Consider the following 17,745-nt stretch of genomic DNA (forward strand, 5'->3'; position numbering starts at 1 on the left):
ATCAACACTTGACCATTCACTCTGTACTTAGTCTGCTCTTTCTCCCCTCTACTTTGCCACGCGAGGCGTTGTGAGCTTGTAGATCTGCTATTTTTGGCTAAAGTTCTCTGAATATGGACTCAAATCGTTAATATAAAAAAGGAGAAAAAACTAGAAGCAGTGCTCTCCGAGCACAGGTCTCCACCAGGCCAGGCGTCCTGGTGGTGCTATAATAGAATGTAAAAAGGGTGGCATGTGTTCTACACCAATCTTAGAACTTTCATGGCGCCACCATGAGGCTGATTTGAACATTTTGTAGTGTAATTTCTTCCTTGGCCTTTTGCGAATGTGCGTGCACAATTTCATTACAATTGCATGCTGTGTTCATGATTTGAGGCATTTTGTTCGAAACGGATCAATCCTGCAAAGTTTGGAGGCCAATATCTTAGCCAATCAGAATGGAATATTTAATATGGGACAGATCCATCTTGATCATATGACTGTAGAGATACTGTGTACTGATTTGTGTTAATTTTCAGTAAAATCTGAAGGAGTCATATCCAAAAATATGTCTTACATAAGTCGGCCTCCTGGTGGCGCTATAAAAGGCTGATGTGAAAAATGCAAGGAAAGGGGGTTTCCTTGGCCTCTAGGGAGTGTGCTTACAAAGTTTGAAACTGATCGGTGGAGTTATAGGTAAAACCACAAATTGGCCTGTTATAGCACCACCATGAGGCTGATTTCTCGGCCTAGTGGGAAAGTGTGTACGCGATTTCATGTTAATTGAACTCTGCGTTTGTGATTTGAGGCACTTTGTCCAAAACGGACCAATCTTACAAACTTTGAAAGCCAATCTCAGCCAATCAGGATGGAATATGGACAATCAGACAGATCCATGTCGATCACATGACTGTTGAGATACTGTCTACCGATTTGTGTGATTTTTGGACAAAATCTGTAGGAGTACTGCTGGTGGCACTAAAACAGGCCCATGTGAAAAATGTGGGGCAGAGGTTCTGAATTGGCATCCAGGGATTGTGTGTGATAGATAGATACCTTAGATAGATACCTTTATTATCCCATTATCATTTTGGCAGCGACCGGGCCAACGGCGCCGGAGATTAGCTGGTAACAAACTCGAAGGACGGACGGACGCACGGATCGCATGCACGCACGGACGGACAGGGGCGAAAACATGCTCTCCCCCTGCCTTCGGCTGGTGGAGACAAACATCACTCAAAGATTTGGAGGACTCCCTGTAGTGACTCTGAGGACCTCCTAGGGGTCCTGGACCCCCTGTTGAAGACCTAATATATATATATATATATATATATATATATATATATATATATATATATATATATATATAATATAAAGACTCATTCAGTCTTGCATCATGACTTTTTTTATACAGCATATCATACAGTACATGTTTATATGATAAACTGGCACTTGCCTATAGTATCCATGCATGTAAATATTCACATAATTCAGTTTCATTTTTTCTAAAATTCCACATGAGTTTGATTAAACAAACCTTAACCTTAAATATCACATGCATCCCCTGATGCGCTCGGCCGTCTGCACGCCCTTTGCTTTGCCTTATGGTTGATGTTCCCATAACATCTCTCTCTGTCCAAGACACGACTACAATAAGTGCTATATCAGCAAAGCTTGCTGAATGGACTGTTTCGTGGGATGCCAATGTTGATCCTCGCACGCACGCACGTGTGTGTGTGTGTGTGTGTGTGTGTGTGTGTGTGTGTGTGTGTGTGTGCGTGTGTGTGTGTGTGTGTGTGTGTGTGTGTGTGTGTGTGTGTGTGTGTGTGTACACAGTTGTGTGTGTCCCACCATGACCAGTTCTTTCTGGTTCACATGGTCTTGCTAAAGTGTATAAAACCAGACAGAATGACTCAGCCATCAACACAGTTTCCATCTTCTTTTCAAGATGCAGGTAAGGGTTGATGTGAGTCCAGTTGATCTACAAAAGACCCGTAAGACCACAGGGCTTGAAGGATGGATATGTACTTGGTCAGGAGTTTGAATGATCAGTTTAAGCTGCTATGGTCCAAGCGAGAACTTTTTAAGTTAAAGATTATTTTTGCAGTTTAAACTTGAGAAAATCACCACCAGTCTCAGTCTGGACACTTGTGGGGGGAATACGTTTTCACGAAGAGAGAGTGAGGAAAGTCTGCTAGCAGGACTTTTAGACCCTTGTTTTACCAGCAACAAAATAGGACTAAAGCATAGCTAAACTCAGTTTACCTTACTATTATATTCATACATAATATATGTGTGTGTGAAATGTGAATTAATTAATCACAATAATCTATCTTTGTCTGTCTGTCTGTCTGTCTGTCTGTCTGTCTGTCTGTCTGTCTGTCTGTCTGTCTGTCTGTCTCTCTCTCTCTCTCTCTCTCTCTCTCTCTCTCTCTCTCTCTCTCTCTCTCTCTCTCTCTCTCTCCCTCGCTCCCTCTCTCCTTCACTGTTCCAGGCTTCGTTACTGCTAGCTCTACTGGTTCCAGTAGTGTGTGTCCACTCCCAGTTCTACCTGCCCACTGACTGTGATGACATCCAGAAGCGTGACAGCAGCAGTCCCAGTGGGGTGTACACCATCTTCCCTGGTGGTCCCACCAGCCCTGTGCAAGTCTACTGTGACATGGACACTGATGGAGGTGGCTGGACCGTGAGTATATACTTTAATTTCAATCAAACAAACTTCGTCGTCAGGATTATCGTGTTGTATTATAACATTCATGGTGCTGTTCCACATTCATGTACAGTACACCTTTACTTCATATATAACAGAAGTGGTGGTCCACTTATTGTAGACATTGCAGTCACTCAGAGTAACAAACTGTTTTGCATGCATGTACTGTAGCTGATATTACTGTGTGTCACCTGACACAAACCACAGTTATGAATCATCACCTGATGATTGAGGGACTCAGAAAGAACAGTGTGTAAGCCCTTTGAGACTGTAACAGTGATTAAAGGGTCAGATTAGTGTAATCATATTATTCTTGTTTTAAACATAGTCCATTAAAAGGCCCAAACTGAGGAATGCATTTCTCATACTTTCAAGTATGTTCCAACCAGAGCAGTATAATCAGAGAGTGGTGTCACCGCGGGGTCAGAAACAGCGCTGGTCACGTGGTTCATTGTCACTTTACACCTCATAGACTTCAATGCATTTTGTAAACTTCCGGTTGGCCGTTTGTCACTATACGCCAATAGATGTGTGCGTAGACGACCTGGCCCCATGAAGTGAACGGGAGTGACGCAACTCTCCATTCTAGGGCTCTGGTTCCAACTAGCCAATGCCAGATATAGTTTATCGATAAGTCATAGAACTCCATTGTTGTCCATAAGACCATTAAAAGAAGATACAGTATAGTCATTAAAGAGGTGGTGCCATAGTTTTGTACTTTTCTGTTTTTCATGTGTCTAGGAGGTTGAAAGTACTTCATCAGACCCCCTGGTGTGGTTATTTTATGAGCAATTATGTATTCTCTTAGTATTTGTTTGTTTTCTCTTGGAGGCTGCCACCTTCAAAAGTGTCAGTTAAAAAACACACATACTTATTACATCACAGAATCAACTCCTCCCCTAATTACCATTCACCCAACACTTTGGCGTGTGGCTAACTTCAGCTGGGTCACCACCCACCATGACATCCATGTATACTTAATGAACTGGGGGTGTGGCCACATAAAAACCCAATTTTAACTCTTTCTGTATACTTTTTTGGAAAAAATCTTCCTCCTAGTATAATCATAATACCTGATAATCATGTTTTAGAAGGGGGGGGGGGGGGAATCATGGCACCACCTCTTTAACACCACCAATGACCTCTCTCAGGTTATCCAGAGAAGGATGGATGGAACGGTGAACTTCAACAGACCCTGGGACCACTACAAGAATGGCTTTGGGAAAGTAGCTGGAGAGTACTGGATAGGTGGGTTATATTGTTGACAAGTATTCCATAACATATGGATGCATTGCTAACAAACACATGTTAAAGTACCAACACAAGCAAAATGAAAAAAATTAAAATGCACTCACCAATCTGACAGGGCAGCAAATTGACAAAATATATGTATTTTATTCTGATTCAATGATTCGTTGATTCATTGAATTCAAGTGCTTAATGTGAATTCTGTGTGTCTCCTACTGTATAAGGTCTGGATAACATCTTCCTGCTGACGATGAGAGAGCAGCGTGAGCTGAGAGTGGACATGGAGGACTGGGAGGGAGGGAAGGTCTACGCTCAATACTCCTCCTTCTCCATCGACCCTGAGACCTTTGGCTACCAGCTCCGTCTGGGCAGCTACATCGATGGAGGAGCAGGTGAGAAGAAATTAGAAATTTCAGTATTGATATATGGTGGATCAATATAATCAATCTATTCTTTTAACCCAGCTTTTCAAATTACAAATAGTAAGTTAAAGACAAACAAATAATATAACATTAATATACATTTCAATGTACGATAATTCCTTACATTGAAATGACCAGTCAGCTCAAGCTGACTCTTTGTTCACTCTTGGAGGTTTTCTTGCAGATCCTTTGTGTTTGTTAATTTTAGTTTGAATCTGGTTTGCTTAGAATTAGGGATGTCCCGATACCACTTTTTTGCTGACCGAGTACAAGTACGAGTACTTCATTTTGAGTACTCGCCGATACCGAGTACCGATACGAGTACAATTAATAATACAAAGTGTCTTTAAATTACATTTTTTTTTTCTTTTTTTATCAGATGTTCCTCACTTTCTGGCTGTATATAACACATTAAATTGCGTTGCTTTCCCAGAACATGGCACAACTGCCACACATTTCACTTTTTCTTCAGGTTTAGCCCATGGAAATTCCTGTACTGTGCATGATCTTCTAGATCTGCTATGCTCAAACATTTTGTATTTTTACTTTTGATACTTTAAGAGAGAGAGAGAAAGGCGAAGTGGCGGAACACACAGGGTACTCGGGCGCTTTGTGAGCAGTATCTGACGAGTACCGATACCGCAAAATAGGCCGGTATCGGGGCGAGTACCGATACCACGAGTACCGATACCGCATCCCTACTTAGAATGAAACAACAACAACATCACTATACACATTGTATAAATCTCATCATTCTTTTTTTCTCTTTTTAGGGAACAGTTTGGCATACCACAACAACATGAAGTTCACCACCTACGACAAAGACCAGGACGCCAATGGAGCCAACTGTGCTCAACGTAATTTGGGTGGATTTTGGTTCAACACATGTGAACAAGCAAACCCCAATAGCCTGTATACGACCAATGGTGCGACTAGTAGGGCTGAAACCCGTATGTATTGGCACCACTGGAAGGGGATCGGCTACTCTCTGAAGAGTATAGCCATGAAGATAAGACCTGTGCCTAACACTGTGGCTGTTGATGAGCAGCAGGAATAGAATGTATCTCTATCTCCCTGATTATTCCTACTGTGTATCAGCTACATGAGAATACAGTTCAATGAATAAAAACAATTAGGAGTTCATTAACACATTATTGTCTCTCACTGTTTCAGTTAAAGGTGATATTGATCACTTCTTTTTATTTAGACAAATAATAAAAAGAAAATAATATATCCAGGGCTTTTAAGAGGGGGCAGAATAACCCCCTTAAAAAGTTTGTAATTTTGTTTTGTTTACATCTGTAAACTGACAAACCATGTTGTTTCAGTAACAACCAAAATAGTTGTAGAAGAAATGGCTTTTCCAAATAAATATGATATAGCTCCATTTCCTCAACTATTCTGGTTGTTGTAAGCCAAATAGGCAAATCTACAAACACTCACACCGTGGTCTCAGTCACAGAGTAAAAGTATATCTATGTTGTGCAGGGCCACAGATGAATAAGTGACTATACTGACTATGTGCATATGTGTGGAGGTTTGTTTGAGAATGAAATTATAATGAAGGGTTAACAGTGAGAACACAACTGTATTTAATTCCCATCCTCTATTCCTTTTCCCCTCACCTAACTGAAAATAGGTACAAAACATTGTGTAGGCCTACCAGGTACACTTTATATGCACCATACTTCATGGTATTAAGACAAAATAAACTACGTTGAAGTTGCAGTGTATTATTTGAGTGGAGTGGAGTGGGTCGTACGTTTCCAGTTTAAATGTTTCACTGGCTCATGGACATAATATATTGGGTTTGCAGAGGAGTGTGCACTTGAGAGGTCTGGAACGATTACCTCTTCATTCATTTCAGAAAAAAGAATAGGGATTTTCACACTGATAAGTGAGTGTTTAAGAATGTGATCCGTGAGGGAAAGATTAAAACACAACATCGGTTTTTGTTTTGCGCTTCACCTTTCAGTGATTGCTACACCAATAATATTTTCAATATAGGCTAATATTGCCAAAGTATCCTCTTGCTAGGGCCTTTTTTCTAGAACCACTGCTACTGGTACAAAGGATGAAGAAAATGAAAAGATGAAAATGGTCTAATATAAAGACTCATTCAGACCTGCATCAAGATACGCCAACACATTTCCTTAGTGAAATTCCAGATGATAATTACGGTAAGTGTGGCATATACTATGTGCTCAATGCACATCCAAGTGTCATACAGTACATTCAACCACCATATCACTGGCAAACGTTTAAAAATGAAGGGCATTTAGCTGTATGACAAAAAATGTTTTGTTATATGATCAAGTGTGTATGTGGCTTGTATACATCTCAGAATACAGGACAGGGGTGACATCAGACATAAAGATTTCAAAAACGGAATTACTTGTGTACTGGGCCCTTTTGAATTATTCATATTCATATATCAATACACACGCACGCACGCATGCGCACACGCGCACGCAAAGTCATAGTCTGAGAACTTTTGTGTGTAATCCTGTCTGAGTTTGAATTTGTTTGAACCCAGTTTGATGTTTGTACCTGGTCCTTTCGTATTTTTAAAGTAACATTTCGTTTGGGAAAAAAAAGAAGAAAAAAAGAACCTCTCTCTCTCTCTCTGGCCAGAACACCTGAATCAACAACTGTGTCTCTCTCTATCTCTCTCTCTCTCTCTCTGTGTGTGTGTGTGTGTGTGTGTGTGTGTGTGTGTGTGTGTGTGTGTGTGTGTGTGTGTGTGTGTGTGTGTGTGTGTGTGTGTGTGTGTGTGTGTGTGTGTGTGTGTGTGTGTGTGTGTGTGTGTGTACACAGTGTCCCACCATGACAAGTGCATAAAACGAGCTGGAATAACTCAGCCATTAACCTTGTCTCCATATTCCTAGACCTGCTAGCGAGACCACGGGGCTCGAACAATGGTATTGTTGGTCGCATGTTTGCATGATGGTCAGCTTAAGCTGCTATGGTCCAAGCGAGACCTTTTTAAGTTAAAGATTATTTTTGGCATTTAAACTTGAGAAAATGACCAATCTCATTCTGGATACTTGGAAGCAAATAAGCTTTTTTAAGAGAGAAAGAGGATTTTCTCTGGACACTCTGCTTTTGCTTCTGGTTGGGTGTGAAGAGCTGCTAACAGGACTTTTAGACCCAACAAAATAAAGCATATAACTATTACCGTATATTCATATGTAATATGTGTCTGCGAATTAATTTCACAATAAAACTTTGTGTCACACTCACACTGTCATTCGGGGTGTCTCTCTCTCTCTCTCTCTCTCTCTCTCCCTCTTTTCCTCTCTCTCTCACTGTTCCAGGCTTCGTTACTGCTAGCTCTACTGGTTCCAGTAGTGTGTGTCGACTCCCAGTTCTACCTGCCCACTGACTGTGATGACATCCAGCAGCGTGACAGCACCAGTCCCAGTGGGGTGTACACCATCTTCCCTGGTGGTCCCACCACCCCTGTGCATGTCTACTGTGACATGGACACTGATGGAGTTGCCTGGACCGTGAGTATACTTTAATTTAAATCAAACACACTTTATTTGTAACACATTTTGTCTTTTAATTTGTAATTGCTTTACTTTAGGTGAAAGTTCATGGATGAAAATGTGTAAAAGATGAAAGAATAAAACCGAATAAAACATAGATAAATTAACTATCATAAAGAATCAAATATAATATATTTGCTTAAGTAGTGTTCAAGAAGATTTCAAAAGGAATAAAAGTTATGGGGGGAATTATGTCATTAGATTACATTGTCTTGTAGTTTCTTAGTTCTCCGTTGATAACCTCTTCCTCGTCAGGATTATCGTGTTCTGTGATAAGATTTCAAGGTGCTGTTCCACATTCATGTACACCTTTATTTGTTGTATCATGACAGAAGTAGTGGTCCACTGATTGTAGACGTTCCAATCATTCAGCCTCAGAGTAACACACTGCTTTGCATGCATGTATGATGTATACCCCAGATACTGTATGAATTGTTGCTAATGCTCTGTCTGTCTCAGGTTATCCAGCGGAGGGTGGATGGAACTGTGAACTTCAACAGACCCTGGGACCACTACAAGAATGGCTTTGGAAATGCAGCCGGAGAGTATTGGATAGGTGGGTTATATTCTTTTTTTTTTCTTTTTTTTCTTTTTTTTCAATTATTTTTATTTTCTTTTTTCAACAATTCATCCATACAGGGTTACAGAGGTTGACTCTAAAATCATTACAACACATTTTCAAAGTTCATCTCTACGTCATATCAAAACCCCAACCTATATATAGTACAATGTTCAAACAAAGCATGATTCCTTTCACTATTTGCACAGTAACATTGGAAAGTAATAATAATAAAGTTGATCATAACTTAAAGAAAACAATGATAACAAAAATAAACATAAGCATAAGTAGACATAAGTTGACATAATAGCCACATTCACTCCCAATACATTCTGTGATATTTAATTAATCGTCTCTAATTCTCTTTCCATACTTGGAATATAATCCATTGCTCGACCCCATATCTTTTGGAAATGTAGTGGTTTTCCTTTCACCTGATACATATTTTCTTTCTGGAGTGCAATAAGATAAGAAGGTGGGTTATATTGTTGATGAGTATTCGATACAATATGGATTTTACACAGGATCGGCCTGCTGGTCAGTAAGAACACATTGAAGACTATAACAAGAGCACTTATTCAACCCTTCTTTGACTATGGAGTCCACATATTGTATCGCAGTGCCTCAAAGGCCTTAATAACAAGGCTCTAAACAGCCCAAAACAAACTGGTTAGGGTCCTGCTTAACCTTCTAACCATTTTGAAAGTGTGGGATAGCTGACACAAAGAGCACACAATCTTGTAAGGGCCTGGTGTACAAGATACACTAAGATACAATAAGATACCCATGTACCGTACCTGTCAAAATACTTCAAAAACGTCATGGATGTACACAATTACAACACCAGAGGCAGCTCCACAAATCATGTCCAACCCAGATTTGGCACAAACAAAGGCTGGTAGCACTTTAAACTAAGGTGCTGTTAATAAACATTTATTAACATTTATAAAGATAATTTATTAATGTTAATAAATATATGTATAAGAAGCTTATTAATGTTTGTAAGCAATCTAACAAACATTTATTAATAGTTGAGAGGATGTTAATAAGACAATTAATAACCGTTAATAGGCGATTTATAAGACGCTTATTAACCTTATTACTTGTTTATAAACATTTGTAAGGCATTCAAAAAGTTAATAGGAGGTTTATAAGACATTTATTAACTGTTAATTGCTTATTTATAAGACACTTGGAAAAACGTTTTCATTTTTCTAAAACGTTTTTAAGGAATATAATAAACATTCATAAATTGTTAATAACCATTAAAAAAAGTTAATAAGATATTTACATAGCATTAATTAACAGTTTAATAGATGTTAATAAGATATTTACACAGCATTAGTTTACTGAACCGTTGGTAAGGGAACTAATAAACATTAATACATTGATAATAATGTATTAAGGTAACTAAAAAGGGTCTTATAAACAGTAACAAACCCTTATAAGACGCTTGAAAAACCACATTTATTCTTAATAAATGTTTATAAGGAATTTATAAATCATTAATATTTATTAAATGTTAACACATGTTAATAAGATGTTCATAAAGCTTTACTTAACCGTTAATAAGTTACCCTAAGTTAACCTAACCGTTGGTAAAGGATCTAATGAAAATTAATAGAACTGTTTATAATATATTATTAAACTGATAATAGGGTATGAACAAGTCTTATGCACTTGGTTTAAAGAGGAACGGTCATTTATTAACTAGAAAACAGACTTACAAACATCAACAACTTGTTAACGATGTATTTATTAACACTTAAATAGGCAGGAAGTGGGAACAGTCATCTATGAACATTTATAAACCACTTATAAGAACTAAACAGTGTCTATTAACATTAACAAATTGGTAATGTTGGCACTTATTAACACGTTATTAGACATTTAGCAGGTACTTGGTTTAAAGTGGGGACAGTCATCTATAAGCATTTATATAGGCTTTAAAAACACCTAAACAGAGTCTTATTAACATTAACCAATTGTTAACAATGCACTTATTGACGCGTTAATAGGCATTTTGCAGGTACTTGGTTTAAAGTGGGAACAGTCATCTATAAACATTTATTAACAACTAAACAGTGTCTTATTACCATTAACAGACTGTTAACAATGCACCTATTGACGTGTTAATAGGCATTTTGCAGGTACTTGGTTTAAAGTGGGAACAGTCATCTATAAACATTTTTAAACAACAAAACAGTGTCTTATTAACATTAACAGACTGTTAACAATGCACCTATTAACGTGTTAATAGGCATGTTGAAGGTACTTGGTTTAAAGTGGGAACAGTCATCTCTAAACATTTATAAACCACTTATAAGAACTAAACAGAGTCTATTAACGTTAACAAATTGTTAATGTAGGCACCTATCAACACGTTAATAGACATTTTGCAGGTACTTGGTTTAAAGTGGGAACAGTCATCTATAAACATTTTTAAACAAAACAGTGTCTTATTAACATTAAAAGACTGTTAACAATGCACCTATCAACGTGTTAATAGGCATTTTGCAGGTAGTTGGTTTAAAGTGGGAACAGTAATCTATAAACATTAATAAACACATTATAAGAACTAAACAGTGTCTTAATAACATTAACAAATTGTTAAAAAGGCACTTATTGACGCGTCAATAAGCATTTCGCATGTACTTGGTTTAAAGTCTAATGTTAGTCATCTGTAAACATTTATAGCCCCTTTAACAACAACTAAACAGTGTCTTATTAACATTAACACATTATTAACAAATCACTTATTAACACGTTAATATGCATTTTGCAGGTACTTGGTTTAAAGTGGGAACATTCATCTATAAACATTTATAAACAACTAAACAGTGTCTTAATACCATTAACAGACTGTTAACAATGCACCTATTGACATGTTAATATGCATTTTGCAGGTACTTGGTTTAAAGTGGGAACAGTCATCTATAAACATTTTTAAACAACAAAACAGTGTCTTATTAACATTAAAAGACTGTTAACAATGCACCTATTAACGTGTTAATAGGCATTTTGCAGGTAGTTGGTTTAAAGTGGGAACAGTAATCTATAAACATTAATAACCACATTATAAGAGCTAAACAGTGTCTTAACTCATTGAGTGCCTATCCCGAATTAGTTCGGGATATATGATCGTATCACAGGGTGCCTATCCCGAACAAGTTCGGGATATAAAAAAAAAAAAAAAAAAAAAAATTTTTTTTTTTTTTTGAAAAAAATTTTTTTGAATTTTTTTTTTTTTTTTTTGGACCCCATCAAATCTGGTGAACATGATTTCAATCGCGATTTTGCATGTTCCACCCCCATACAACCCCATCTAACATACAGGGCAGCCATTTTTGTTTACATTACATGTAAAACATAAGGGCGATTATCTCAAGAATGCCTGAACGGATTTCCAATCGGATTTTTTTGTTTGAAAGCTGTGAACAAACTGCACAAATCCACTCTGGATTGCATTGGATTTTTCAGAGCTCATTCTTCTCTGTTTTTTTCCCATGCATGAGGTGTGCAAGGTTTAATCATGGCTAACTTGACGAAAATAAGGATTCTAAAATGCTTGGTAGCCAATAGCTAACTTCAAGCTAACTTCATCCTCTTCCTGTACATGCAGTCATGCACAAAGGAAAGTGTTCAGGCAAGTCATGGCTGCAGGGCTTCTGCATATACCAGCATATCTCTATGGGATTTTCTCTGGCCACTGGGCGCCCTCTAGTGGTGAAAGGGGTGGCACTAAATGAGTTAATAACATTAACAAATTGTTAAAAAGGCACTTATTGGCACGTCAATAAGCATTTTGCATGTACTTGGTTTAAAGTCTAATGTTAGTCATCTGTAAACATTTATAACCCCTTTTAACAACTAAACTGTCTTATTAACATTAACACATTAATAACAAATCACTTATTAACACGTTAATATGCATTTTGCAGGTACTTGGTTTAAAGTGGGAACAGTCATCTATAAACATTTATAAACAACTAAACAGTGTCTTATTACCATTAACAGACTGTTAACAAAGCACCTATTGACGTGTTAATAGGCATTTTGCAGGTACTTGGTTTAAAGTGGGAACAGTCATCTATAAACATTTTTAAACAACAAAACAGTGTCTTATTAACATTAACAGACTGTTAATAATGCACCTATTAACGTGTTAATAGGCATGTTGAAGGTACTTGGTTTAAAGTGGGAACAGTCATCTCTAAACATTTATAAACCACTTATAAGAACTAAACAGAGTCTATTAACGTTAACAAATTGTTAATGTAGGCACCTATCAACACGTTAATAGACATTTTGCAGGTACTTGGTTTAAAGTGGGAACAGTCATCTAAAAACATTTATAAACAACTAAACAGTGTCTTAATACCATTAACAGACTGTTAACAATGCACCTATTAACGTGTTAAAAGGCATTTTGCAGGTAGTTGGTTTAAAGTGGGAACAGTAATCTATAAACATTAATAAACACATTATAAAAAACTAAACAGTGTCTTAATAACATTAACAAATTGTTAAAAAGGCACTTATTGACGCGTCAATAAGCATTTTGCATGTACTTGGTTTAAAGTCTAATGTTAGTCATCTGTAAACATTTATAACCCCTTTAACAACAACTAAACAGTGTCTTATTAACATTAACACATTAATAACAAATCACTTATTAACACGTTAATATGCATTTTGCAGGTACTTGGTTTAAAGTGGGAACAGTAATTTATAAACATGTATAAACCCATTATAAGATCTAAACAGTGTCTTATTAACATTATCAAATTAACAATGCACTTAACGCGGTAATAGGCATTTAGTGGGAACAGCCATCTATAAATATTTATAAAGCCTTTAAAAACACCTAAACAAGAGTCTTATTAACATCAACAAATCCCTAATAAAGTGTCTTATTAACACTGAAAGTGTATTATTAACATCAACAAATCGATGATTAAAGGGGCACTCCACCACTTTTCAACCTATGTTCATATAATTGGTCCTCACTCAAAAATAGTAAATACATTTTCTTTTTTTCTTTTTCTCAGAGGAGGGTTGTGGTTAGGTCAGAAACCCATCGTCTTGTGACATCATCGATTGCCAATCCAGCTTATAGAAACTGCAGGCTTTCTATTCCTGAAAAATTGCAATTTTAAAGTGGAAGCCATTGTTCTCGCAATAAAAAAAATATAAATATTCTTTTCAAAAATATTGATTAAATCCTTTTTTTGGAAAATGATTATGTCACAAGACGATGGATTCGGAACTTCCCACAGCTCTCCTATGAGACCCGGACTGAGTAGAAAAAAATGAACATTAGTGAGGACCTATTATATGAAGACAGGTTGAAAAGTGGTGAACTACTCCTTTAAGTATTCATTAACACCTTAAATAGGCATTTTTCAGCTACCTGTTGCAAAGTGGGAACAACATTAACAACTTACTATTTATCTTTCTTTTCACTTTAGGTAAATAAAAGGAGGTCATTCATTCTTAAAGGAAGGCTGTGCACGAACAGAAGTAGGCTAGTAATGTTTTGGGACTATTCCTTTGCAGCTTATGTAATATCATTCCAGTTTATGTACAACTATCACTGTTGTACACCTCTTCCTCCTCCTGCCATCGCTTGAAGATGAAGAGCTTGAGGAATTTGAGGCGAAGGTGGTCGAGTAGCTGGACTCGGACGGTGACTTGACAGAGGTTGGAGACTCATTTCTTGATGCTGTAAAAACAAAATGCAAAATGTTATATAAATAGGAGGTTAGGCATTTTGGACATGTTTTGTTCATAAAGGGGTTACATTGCACTTATTGTAAATAATAATAATAATAACAATAAATAAATAAATAGGAGCAGCGCTCTTCCGAGCACAGGTCTCCAATGTGATAAGCAAATGTGAAAAGGGTGCCATGTCATCTGTGGCCTGTCATGATTTCATTCCAAAGATGTGTTTTGCTCAAATTGAGCTGCTGGTGGCGCTATAACAGGCCAATGTGAAAAGGGTGGCATTTGTTCCTTGACCTACGGAAATCACAAGCTGCGTTTATGATTTGAGGCATTTTGTTCAAAACGGACCAATCCTGCAAACTTTGGAAGCCACTCAACTAGGATGGAATATGAATTATAAGACAACTCAGTCTTGATCACTTTCCTATAGCGATACTCAGTTCCACACACATTCCTGTGATTTTTGGAACAAATCTGAAGGAGTCATTTAAAAAAATGTGTTTTACTTAAGTCAGCCTCCAGGTGGCACTATAAAAAGCAGATGTGAAAAGGGCAAAGGTTTTTCCTTGGCCTCTTGGGAGTGCGCATACAAAGTTTTACACTGATCGGTGGAGTTAGAACCATAGACTGTAAAAAAAATATGGACGATGCGAAGCCATTGGTTTCTATGCTGCGAAGATGAAGTTTTTCGTTCAAAAGGGAGCACACTTGCAAAAGCCAGTCTTAGCCTATCAGGATGGAATTTGAAGAATCTGAAAGACCTGTTTCGTTTAATGACTATAGAGATAACATGTACCGATTTGCGTGATTTTTGGACAAAATCGTTAGAAGTGCTGTCCAAAAATCTTGGATCACATGACCACATGGGGTGGCAGCCTGTATTACAATCCATTGTAAACAATGGAGCGATGGTCCCAAAATATGAGTTCTGTTCAACCAATTTATTTTGACCAAATCGACAAATGGGCAGATAACAATTTGGATTAAATAGATGGGTACATCCACAATATTCATGGCAGTTAGGTTGCAATGTTACTCTGTACAAGAGACTTGCTACTAGGGATGGAGCTCGTTAATTTTTATTGATAATGAGCACCTTATCGATCATGCTTATCGAGCCGGGCTTTTATCGAGCCCACTATTGAGCATTTTCTGTTATTTTGTGGAAAGACATGAGACACTATCAATTCTGAAGTTTTTTTTTTAAATATGTTATATGTATATAGTATAGTTTTACAGTACTATTCATAAGTTATTAATACTAGCCTGTACTGTAAAATTATACTATAAATGGTATGGTATATAATATAAACTATAGGCTAACATTTCCATGTTTTTCTTTTTTTTTTTTTTTTTACAGTAATGCATAGGCCTATCGATTTTTTTCCATAATATCTTTTTGTTTGTTTTAAGCAACAACAAAAATCTATATTTGCACTACATTTGACTATGGCCTTCAAATACAGTACTTTAACTTAACAGACAGAAGGCAAGTAACCTTTTTATTTTTGAAAAAAATATTTGAAGAAACTAAATGTGTACCGTCTCTTTAAAAATGTAATTTATAACGCATAGTACGACGGTGTCACGCAACAAAAAATACCCAATCAACAAGCTCACACAGCGTCTGCTCGCACCGCGTTGTGAGCTTGTAGATCTGCTATTTTCGGTAGACTGAGAAGTCGTCACGCTGGCAACGCTATACGGATTCATTTGCACGGAGCGATATATTATAACTCTGCGGCGGGGATTTTGAGTGTCCCAAACGGATTTATTATCAATGGAATCATTCATATTTTCAAGCACCACATACTTTGGGTGGAAGAGATCGGTTGTCGCGCTGCTGAAACAGCCGACGCCCCGACGCTGCCGTTGTTTTAACTCGTCGTCGCAGACATTCAAAGTTATTGCACTTGGGTGGGTCTTATGTGATGCACTATGGACAATTAGTGCCTCCGCATTCTCGAAGTGTTCCCTCCCGAGCATGTAACCGTGGGCGTGCTGCATAAGGCCTATTGCATTTAGCTCTCCCCTTGTCTTTTCTAAAATGTAACCAAACTTTTTAGTGTTTCACAAGTTCAACCATTGTTCCACGGCACACACTTGCAAAGCACACAACTATCAATGACGCAATGTAGCCTACCTCCTGTCCCAGCCCCCTATAGCGGTCCATGACGTGACGTTATGAGGCTTACCCGATAACAGGCTCGACAGAGCAAAAGCTTATTGATACTCGGGTCTCGAAAAATTCAGAACCGGGTTTGTAATGGACCCGGTTTTCGGGCTCCATCCCTACTTGCTACAGTATCTGTGCAGACTAGTGCTTGCTCTGCCATCATATTAACTTAATGTATTGTGATTTTTGCATATAAATCAGGAACAAGAAATTGTTAATATGATGGCAGAGCAAGCACTGCAAAGATTGCAAGTCTTTGTACACATTAAGGTTGCAACCTAACTTGAATATCGTTACCGTGGATTAAATCAATCCAGTTACTGTAGCCCTTCTATTTAATCCTTTTGGGGATTTTTCATCGTCCTGCTGGACGGAGGAGCATTAGGACCATTCATTCCTTTACATTAAAACGGGCTTCACTGTAAACGTAATGATTTATAGCCGTTTGTGGGGGGTCATTTAGACGAAAATGGCGTCTTCGGGGGGTGAAACCGTAACAAAGTGAAAACCCCTTTGAAAGTGGAAAAGGTAAAAACGCTTTGTATCTTCCGCTTTCATCTAAATACCGTAAACGCAGCAAACCACTGAAAATGATAAGATGTGGGACGTCCTAATAGGGCTGTCACGATTAGGAATTTCTCCAGATGATTAATTGTCATAGAAATAATCGGCGATTGACGAATATATCGTCTTTTTTCCCCCCTTCATTTTATGCCACTATGATAAATAGCTTTGAGCTCATACACATACTGTACCTTAATGAAGAGCAATTTAATTGCTTTTTAAACATCAGTTCAGTGGTGTAAACTGTAAAGTAACTATTAAGTACATTTATTTGCTAACGTTAGCCCTAATTTATACCGTAGCTATTTGAAAATAGCCGATCTACAAGCTCACAACGCGTCGCGGTGCGTTGTGAAAATAGCCGATCTACAAGCTCACAACGCGTTGCGGTGCGTTGTGAAAATAGCAGACAACTGCAAAAATAGCCGACGCTGAAAATAGCGACAGTAGCCTATAATGTTTATCATGACACGTTCCAACATCTATAACTCGTCGCCGTCTGTGTGTAATCATCATCCCCTCCATAAGCTGCAGTAAAGGCATTGACTCCAGTCCTCTGTGTTGAAACGAAACGTGAAGTGAACGCCTTTTTCTGTATCATATCATAAGGAATAAATATAGTCCCGGGATGTGTATGGTACATGTGTCTGTTCCGACCGTCTGGAACAAACTTTTTAAGCATTTTTAGTTAGCCAGCCAGTCTGCCTGTGCTGTGTGACGGCAGTGCGTTGTGTTGACTGACTGACTGAGGAGGACCAGCATTGAGCTGGCTGCTAGGAAGTAGAACGGAACTTGGGCAGTGCGGT

At 37.8% G+C, this 17,745-nt stretch overlaps 2 protein-coding genes across 2 annotated transcripts in view; both read left to right on the forward strand.

Moving 5' to 3' along the window:
* Window positions 1–1,927: 1,927 nt before the first annotated feature.
* LOC308282112 (microfibril-associated glycoprotein 4-like) lies at window positions 1,928–5,416 on the forward strand (the record flags this gene model as incomplete). Its single annotated transcript, XM_080722456.1, has 5 exons — window positions 1,928–1,933; window positions 2,474–2,665; window positions 3,841–3,937; window positions 4,162–4,329; window positions 5,133–5,416. The coding sequence occupies 5 exons, from the start codon at window positions 1,928–1,930 to the stop codon at window positions 5,414–5,416; spliced, it is 747 nt and encodes a 248-aa protein (XP_080578582.1).
* Window positions 5,417–7,215: 1,799 nt separating this feature from the next.
* Window positions 7,216–17,745, forward strand: part of LOC308281034 (microfibril-associated glycoprotein 4-like) — a 28,384-nt gene continuing 17,854 nt past the window's right edge. The window contains exons 1-3 of the mRNA XM_080721091.1: window positions 7,216–7,280; window positions 7,677–7,868; window positions 8,370–8,466. Coding sequence (XP_080577217.1) covers window positions 7,278–7,280; window positions 7,677–7,868; window positions 8,370–8,466 — 292 coding nt within the window. The 5' untranslated portion in view covers window positions 7,216–7,277. The remainder of the gene's footprint in view (window positions 7,281–7,676; window positions 7,869–8,369; window positions 8,467–17,745) is intronic.

Source organism: Nannobrachium achirus (assembly GCF_963921795.1).
Source record: "Nannobrachium achirus genome assembly, chromosome: 3".
Classification (NCBI taxonomy): domain Eukaryota; kingdom Metazoa; phylum Chordata; class Actinopteri; order Myctophiformes; family Myctophidae; genus Nannobrachium; species Nannobrachium achirus.